This window comes from Lontra canadensis, unplaced genomic scaffold, assembly GCF_010015895.1.
Source record: "Lontra canadensis isolate GAN:19392208 unplaced genomic scaffold, GSC_riverotter_1.0 scaffold133, whole genome shotgun sequence".
Taxonomy (NCBI): domain Eukaryota; kingdom Metazoa; phylum Chordata; class Mammalia; order Carnivora; family Mustelidae; genus Lontra; species Lontra canadensis.
This window is the reverse complement of record NW_022631127.1, coordinates 121,915-130,052: the sequence shown is the minus strand read 5'-3', so window position 1 is coordinate 130,052 and position 8,138 is coordinate 121,915. Positions and strand designations below refer to the sequence as shown.

Genomic DNA, 8,138 nt, shown 5'->3' with positions numbered 1-8,138 from the left:
GCTGCCATGTCCTCGGACACCTATGGGGACCCCAGGCTGGCAGCCATGGGAACACAGCGCGGGAGGAAGAAGGGGGAATGTGGCATAGAGGGGAGCAGAACAGATCTGCTCCCCAAACCCATGTAACCCGAAGCAAAGTCACCAGAGCCTGGTCCCTTCCAGGCAGGACGTCGGCAATTCTGGCAACGAGCACGCCCTTCTTACGAAATTAGAGAGAGCTTTATTAAATAAACCAAGTAGAAATGCGCCTATTTACATCCAAGTTGTCAGTTTGAGCTCAAGTAATATGCAAGGCACAATTCTTCCTGTCTCCAGCTTTACAAAAATAAATCGCATGGCCCAGCCCTAGAGGCCTGCAGCGGATTCACTTGTGGCTCAGAGTCAAAGTAGACGACTCCCCACGCAGCAGCCACGCGTACCTGGCTCAGGGGCGGGGGGTGTCTCAAGTTCATCCTGAGAGTGGCCCAGCTCTTGGCCACAGGCAGAGGGGCCACGGTCTGGAGGTCTCCAGTGCTGAATGAACAATAGACTGGGAAGGAAGAGGGCCTTTTCTTCATTGTCTTCTCCTTCCCAGCCCCTTCCTGGAGAGCAGGCCCACTGCCCTCACTGGCCAGGCCGGGCTCCGTGGCTTGCTGGGGGAATGCCACGGGGGAGACCGGGGCCTGCACTGGGCGGGCCAGAGGCTCAGGTCTGCTGAGATGCGGAAGGAGGAACAGGTAACACTGGGTCTTTGTGCTTGGGCAGAACACAGTGGCTTCTCCGGAAGAACACATGGAAGGAAAGATCACAGTCTCTGGCTCAAGGACCTTTTCCTAACTACGATTCCACAGAGAAGCGGTGAGAGAGAGAAGGAATCAGACCCCACCAGATAGCCCAATGGGGCTGCGGCCACGTCCCAGGAGACTTTTCCACGCTTAGGAAACAGAAACACAAAGGCTGCCTTCAATTCACAGTGGTCCACAGAGGGGCAGAGAGCAGCCGGCTCACAGCTCCCATGGCCCGTAGTGTCCCCCGGGGAGGCTGAGCCAGCACGGGGTCCCTGTTGCTGCGTTCCTGAGGCTTCTGTGTGGTCACAGGCCCCGCATCTGACACTCATGTCTGTTCTCTCTCCTCATCTCCTAGCAGGAGCCAGACTAAGGGTAAAGTTTTCACGGCAGGGGGGAAACCCCACAAAAATCCCTGAGGCCACTGCAGTACCAACCCCTCCTAGGAAATGGAGCTTCTGCCTGTTTAAAGTCTTGAGAAGAAGGGGGTTCTAGAGGCTGGAGGGAAAAGAGAAGCAGGACTGCACGTTGCCTGCCCAGAAACCCCAGACAACCAGGCATGAAGGATGAGCCAGCGTGTTCGCGAAGGCGAAGAACAAAACCAAATCCAAGCCACCTGGGACTCCTACATGTCAGCAGCAGCTAGCGGGCACGGCCTGAGCTACAGGCCAGGACAGGCAGCGGGGAGGCCTGGCACTCCAGGCTGGGCCGAGTGGGGGTGTCCCCACTGTGGGGACGCAGGGCCGGCCCGCTGACTAGTGGGAGGTGTATGCGGGGCTCCACAGCCTTGAGGGCGGGCTGGCTCTGCGGCTGGGAGGCAGTGCGTTGAAAGGCGTCGGCGACGAGGCGGCAAAATCTAGGGGGGAGAGAGACGAAGTGAGGAACAGAGCAAATAGGAGAGCTTGGCCTTCCCCGGGGATTCCTCGGTGGCCGTGCCAGAACAGCCCCTGGGAAGAAGTGTCGGCAGCCCACCTCGGCCACCTCGTTCCCCTAGCGACCAGTCCCCCAGGCAGCCCTGGGTCAGTGGCGTGATGTCACCCAAGGATGGTAGTGATGGCCGGACATGCAGGGAGACCTAGAGCGGAAGCCTGACCCCCCGCTCCCCTACAGCAGACCTGTGGGAGAGAGCAAGCAGCGGGTCTCAGGACCACATGGAAGCATCTGTGAGCCCACAGGGCATGCTGGGAGGAGGGCCTGGCTATCCCGGCAGGAAGAGCTCCTTGAGAAAGCTGCATGAACAAAGGCTCCCATGTGAGCAGAAAAGTCTGGAGTATTCCAGAAATAAAGCCAAAACTCCACAGTGGCCCCAAGACACTGAGGGAGGGGTGCACTGGGAGACGGGGTTAGAAAAGGTGAGTGCCCGCTGCGAGGCTGGCTGGGGGATATTTGTGGAAGGCTATGGTGCTAGGGGTCCAGGGTGCATGCGGGATCTTGTCACCCAGGAAAATGCATCTATACACGAAACTCTTATCTTCCAAAAATTCAGATTCTTTGAAGCCTGGCCATGCCCTCTTGGGCTCAGCAGACACCTGTTCAGGGGAAAGAACCCTCCAACGGAACACAGAAGATGTAAGGGCTGCCACGCACCGTCGTGGTCAGACATTGCACTTCTCACAGACAGAAGTATCCCCTGGAGCTATACAGGGTCACCAGGGACAAATGGACTATAAAGAGGAATGGTCCTCGTGATTCCTCTCCCTCTGGGAGATCTATCACTGGGACTGTCTGAACCCGCACTTCTGAGTCAGCCAGCCCAACCCTCTGCGGCCCTCTGTGGCAGCCCTGGCACGGGGAGCCAGTCCCAGGGAGCACACCCACAGACAGCTCCCTGCCACCAGCCCGCCACCTGGCCACCCTGTACGGTTCTGCCTGGGGAAAGCTCTCCTCGCCCAGGACCAGTGTACCGTTACCCCTCCCCAGCTCCCCGATTTGCCTTCTGGGCCTCATACCTCAGCTGCCCCTCTTGCCCAGGACCAGAGCTTCTGAGACTTGGGGTTCAGGGCTCTGATCCCCATTTCCTCCCTCAGGACCCCTTCTTCTTAGCCCCAGCCCTGCCTGGCTGCATCTGCCGGTGGGGGGGTACTCACAGTGGGGACTGTGGCGAGGGCTGGCTCCAGGGGAGAGGGCCGGAGGTGCGTTGAGCTCCCGGGGCACGCAGACGGTGTGGTAGGCTGCAAGACCATGTGGCTGGTTAGAGTGGGCAGGGGAGCAACCCAGGGCACGCAGTGCAGCCCACCTCACCTATGATCATGACAGCAGTCCCAGCCAGCAGGGCAAAAAGTGTGAAGAACATCACTTGGTAGGAGTCCAGGAAGTGCTGGAAGAGGCTGGCGCCGTCTGCGATCGATGGAAAGACAAGTCACCAAACCAACACATGGACTTGCCTTGTGTCTGTGTGCCCAGCCAGAGGGTGAGGTGGCCTGCCCAAGGCCTGGGGTGGGGGACCAGTGTCCGGTCCTGTAGGGCAGTCACCCCAGTGCTCCGTTCTAGACCATTCTGGGTCACTGGAACTGACCCAGTTCCATCTGAGGCCCCACTTCCTTGGAGGTGGGCTCAGCGTCCATACCCATTCCAAGGAAGAACAGACGTGTGTGGGGGGAGTTGGTGGGGGGGGGGGGGAGATGCCCAGGAGGCAGCTGTGTTGCCTGGAAAGGCAAGGCAGTGTTCAAAGTGTCAAGCCATGAGCTGCATTGCTCATGACAATGCCCGTCAGTGTTGGGCAAAGGTGCTGGACAGGTCTACTGCCGTTCTCAGAACTGAGGCCCATGCAACAAGGGATGCCAGTATCATCTGCTCCAAAGCCATCACACCTCTGGGGCCCTGCCTCGGGGTGGTCCAGACTGTGGCCTCCTCTTCCGTCTCCCTCTACCTCATCCTGCACCCTCCTCTCCCTCACTGGGCTGTCCTGTGTCAGGACACATCCCTGCTTGGCAGTAAGGAGGTGTTTGCCTCTTCAAGTGCCCTTGACCTTGGTCCCATCCCTACAGTCTGCTCCCAGCCAGAACTGACCAGGGCACTTTCTTGCTCTCAAGAAAAGGCCTGAGCCCCTGACCTGGCATTCAAGGCTCCTCGTGGCCCGGCCTCTTATCCTGCATATCACCCCAGGGTCTTACTGACTGCATTGCCCTCCCCCAGCTACTCCTCCTGGACCTGGTGGAAGCAGCCCCTTTGAATGGTACCCTCAAGCCAGCAGAGGTAAAATTACCCCCTCCATGTGCCTCCATTCCTTTCTTGCTGTGTTTATAATCCATGCCCTATTTGGGGTGGGGGGCTTCTCAGGCCTCTGCCCAGCACAGGGCCTGGCATGTAGCAGGTGCTAATAATGTCTACAGAATCAATGAATCGCCCATTACTGAGCACCTATGGTATGTTAGTTAGGCCCTCTTCTAGGTGCCGTCCCCACATACAGTGCTTAGCTTCTAGTGGGGGAAGACTGGTGGCAATCATAATTGTATTAATTAATCATTAATGATTAATTAATTAATCATTAATTGTATTAATTATTCCATAGGCTGACAGTTGAGAATAGTGCCATGGGAGATGGAAAAAGGCTCAAGTAGAAGTAAGGTTCAAAGTTTCCTACTATATGAGCAGAGAAAGTTTGAGGGAAGGTTGGCTGGATGCAGGCGGGGGTGTTGGCTAAGGGGCTATCTGGGGGAAAGGCACCCCAGGCAGAGGGAACAGTGAATGCCAGGGACTCAGCTGGGGGCACATGTGCCCCAAACAGGAGGGAGGCCAGCGTGGCTGGAGCAAGGTGCTCACAAATGGGTGGGGAAGGTGGATTATGTGAGACTTTCCAAGATCCTGGAGACACTTGGGCTTTACCTCCTGAGGGAGGTGGGAGCTATAGCAGAGTGTTGAGCACTGGAGGGGCATGGTCTAGTCACTTTTCAACAGGATCCCTCTAACTGCCATGTTGAGAGCAGACGGGGAAGCAAAGCACGTGTGGCTGCTCAAATGAGCCATATTCGCTTCGCAGGACATTCTGCATTTCTGAGTCGTCCTGTTATCGATGCCCCCAAGTTGCTGCAAACAGCTAAGACCATGTGGCCCAGCCCTCCCCACCCAGGTCCATCCCAGCTGTGTCCCGTCCCATGGCTCACGAGGACCAGGCCCTCGGCGATCCATCACAAAGGCCACGGTGACCGGAATGGTGATGGCTTGGTTAGTCATGGGGCTGGAGAAGGTCAGGGCGGTGGACAGAGGCCCCTGGCTGCCGGCTGTGGGATCCGAGACGCCGACGGTGTAGGTGATGAAGCTGGGGAGCCCCAAAGACTTCTCCTTCTCAAAGGCCAGCACGGCTGGGGACCCCGATTTCACCTGGGAGAGACATTAGGGCTGGAGAGGAGCATGCCTCACTTCTGCCTGAAATCCTGCGCTTCCCTCCTGGGCCCAAGGGTGGAGGAGTGGAGACCCCTCCCCAGGCCCCCTTCCTAGGCAGGTGATGATGTCTGGGTGCTTTTAATGGACAGCAGGAAATCTGCGAGTCAGGGCAGGAGCACGGTGTCTATACTCAGAGTGTTTTTAAGGAAAGGACAAATCAATACCATTGAATTCTAATCAAGGGCTCTTTTAAAAAATGTTAAACTAACATGAACTATCACCAAATGCCAACTTTCCAAGGGAATAGCCTGGAGCTCTATTCCTGGCTGATCACCAGCAGCTCAACCCCAAGGCCTGGCAGACCCTCTGTCATCAGCAACGAATTCATCCCTGTCTCTCTCCAAGAATGTTCAGCCACATTCGCTGCAGCAAGACAAGGGCTGAGGTAAACAGAGGAGACAAAAGCCCTTGGGCCTGTCACCCCAGATGTCCCAGCGTGCTACAGGGCAGGACACAGGACACCATTCGTTCAGCACTCAGCAGATGGGAAACTGAGGCCCAGAGCAAGGGACTTGTCCCCAGCTGTGCAGGTGTCAGTGACAGGTCAGGGATTAGAGGTTTTCCCTCCTGCCCCATGTCAGTGTGCAGTCCTGCACTGACTTCATTCACTGAGCATACCAAACGTTCACTGAGCATGTACTATGTGCCCGGGAAGCCCTATGCTAAGTACTGGCTCCACGTACTTAACTCCTGGTTGGGAAGACTTGCAAAAATCACAGTAATTCATAGATAACGGTAGTGGCATGGGAAGAAAGAAAAGGATATGGTGTATTCACATTTTCTTTTAAATTTCTCATTTTAAAGAGAGGTAGTCCAGGCCTCCACATTCCCCCTGGCCTCCCTGCTTTCCAGTCATCTCCAAGGCCCCTGGCTCACGTGTGGATGCCACTCACCTCCAGGTTCTCGAGAATCTCCATGGCACCAAAGACCTTGACCTCGGAGCTGGTGTAGTGGTTGCTCAAAAGGATTTCAGCCTGGTCAGTGTACAGCCCTGGGCTGAAGGGCACCTCGGCGCCCACATGCTCTCTGGGGGCATGGCTGCCTGGGATGGAGGCGGTGACCAGCAGTGCCGTCTTTTTCATGCTGAGATGTTTCAGCTGCTTGTCTGTCAGCCTGTGCATCGTGACCGAGCAGAGGTAATGGCCTGTGGAGATGAGGATGTTCCCCATGGTCGCCTCTCCTGCCCATGTCCTGATGCTACGCTTTCTACTGGCTTCTCTAACTGGACAACTCCTAACCCCCTTCAGAGCCCACCTGAGGCATCCCCTCTTCTGGGACCCTCCAGGGACATACCCCTGGTGGCTTGGACACCCTCTCTGGGACCAGCACTCTGGGACCGGCACTCCTTCCCAGAATGCTCTGGTTCACCAGATCCTCATTGCCCTGACGTTCCCTGGGGTGGGAAGGCGTGGGCCAGTGCTGCATCTCAGGGCCCAGCCATCCTGGCTCAGAGGGACTGTGAGTCAATGATCAACAGTTACCCTGACCCGATGCTGGGCTTACAGGCCGGCTGGGGCTGACTCCCAGTACAGAGACAGGAAGTTCTTGGAGGACATGGATCGGGACTATTTTGGTACCTGCTGAATCCTCCGTGCCTGCCCTGAGTGGACAAACGAATTAAATGGATACTGCCAAGAGGGGCCCTAGAGCTTAGAACCTCCCTCCCTGCAGCTTAGAACCTGGGTGCCTGTGTTGGGAGTCACTTCCATGCCCGTGCCGGCCAAGTGCCCCTCGGTGGGTGAGTCGGCCTTCTTGCTGGCATGCTTTCCCTCGGTCAGGTGGGAATGACATTTCGCCCCTCATGGGGCCACATTCGCGAGTAAAGAGGATATGGGACCCCCGGGTGCCCACTCTGTACGCTTGGGCCCCACACACGATGTGCCCTGAGGACATACCTCTAGCGTCTTAGGCAGTGGCCTGGGTACTAACCCGAGCCACAGGGAGCTGCAGGCTGGGCTTAGGGCCTGGCACGGTGCTGTGGCTGACTCCTGCTAATTAAGACTGGGCTGCATGTTCTTGGAAGGAACTGAAAAATGAGCCAAACGCTCATCAACAATCATTATCATACTGATGCTGGCAGTGACCATCAGAGACTCGATAGGAGTGTGTGCTGGCCCATGCTAAGCAGGTCACAGGCACTATCCTACTGAACCCTTGAAGTGCCCCAGAAGGGCACCCCTTTTCTTAGGGTGCATTGGTGACAGCATCAATTGGCCAGGATGCCAGGGGCCCAGGCGGCTGCTCCAACCACAGGGCACCAGCCTTCAGCTCCACAGGCCATGGAACAGTGATGTTCTGACACACCATGTGGCCCAAACTCGTTACCCAGGACCCTTCTAGCCATTGCTCGTTTGCACTGCTCAGCCCTGTCACCAGAGCGGGCAAGGCACCATCCTGCCCAGTTTGCAGAGCCTTGACACCCAACGGCTCTGGGCCTCGAGCCCAGCTTTTCCAGCTCGGAAGTGTGTCCTTCCTGCCACATGGAGGGGGCTGCGGAGAGCGGCTGTCACCCAGCATGGGCCTGCCAAGCACTCCTGGTGGCCGCAAGGGACCCGTGTCCAGAGGGTGGCCTCAGTCCCCAGGCTGGGCTCCTGACAGACAGGGCCCCTCTGCACAGAGGAATGGTGGGCCAAACACACCCATTCGAACCCTTGCCAACTCACCCAGAGCTGCGTCAAATCCCGGCTCCACTGTGAAGACGTCGCGTGCGGGGAAATCGAAGACGTCTTGCTTGAACTGAACCTGGCAGCTAATGAGGGATTCCGGACGCAGCGTCTTGATGACTTCCATCTGGGCTGGGGAGCACTCCCCTGGAGATGGGAAGTGGGTGAGGAGGGTGTGGGCCAGGCCCGCCCGGGGCCTGTGCACCTGCCCGCGGTGCCCCAAAATGAGGAAGCGAGAGCAGGCTGCACACACAGGCCAGAGGGGTGGCGAACTGACACTTGCGGGGTGCCCCGGGGCTGCCCCCAGCTTCACGATGCTGCTGGAGGT

At 57.4% G+C, this 8,138-nt stretch overlaps 1 protein-coding gene across 1 annotated transcript in view; it reads right to left on the bottom strand.

Annotated features, from left to right (window-relative positions):
• Positions 1-200: 200 nt before the first annotated feature.
• The window catches only part of NUP210 (nucleoporin 210), a 104,422-nt gene continuing 96,484 nt past the window's right edge, over positions 201-8,138 (bottom strand). The window contains exons 35-40 of the mRNA XM_032842836.1: positions 7,811-7,957; positions 6,041-6,291; positions 4,868-5,084; positions 3,006-3,101; positions 2,852-2,935; positions 201-1,620 (exon numbers count right to left, since the gene is read on the bottom strand). Coding sequence (XP_032698727.1) covers positions 1,520-1,620; positions 2,852-2,935; positions 3,006-3,101; positions 4,868-5,084; positions 6,041-6,291; positions 7,811-7,957 — 896 coding nt within the window. The 3' untranslated portion in view covers positions 201-1,519. The remainder of the gene's footprint in view (positions 1,621-2,851; positions 2,936-3,005; positions 3,102-4,867; positions 5,085-6,040; positions 6,292-7,810; positions 7,958-8,138) is intronic.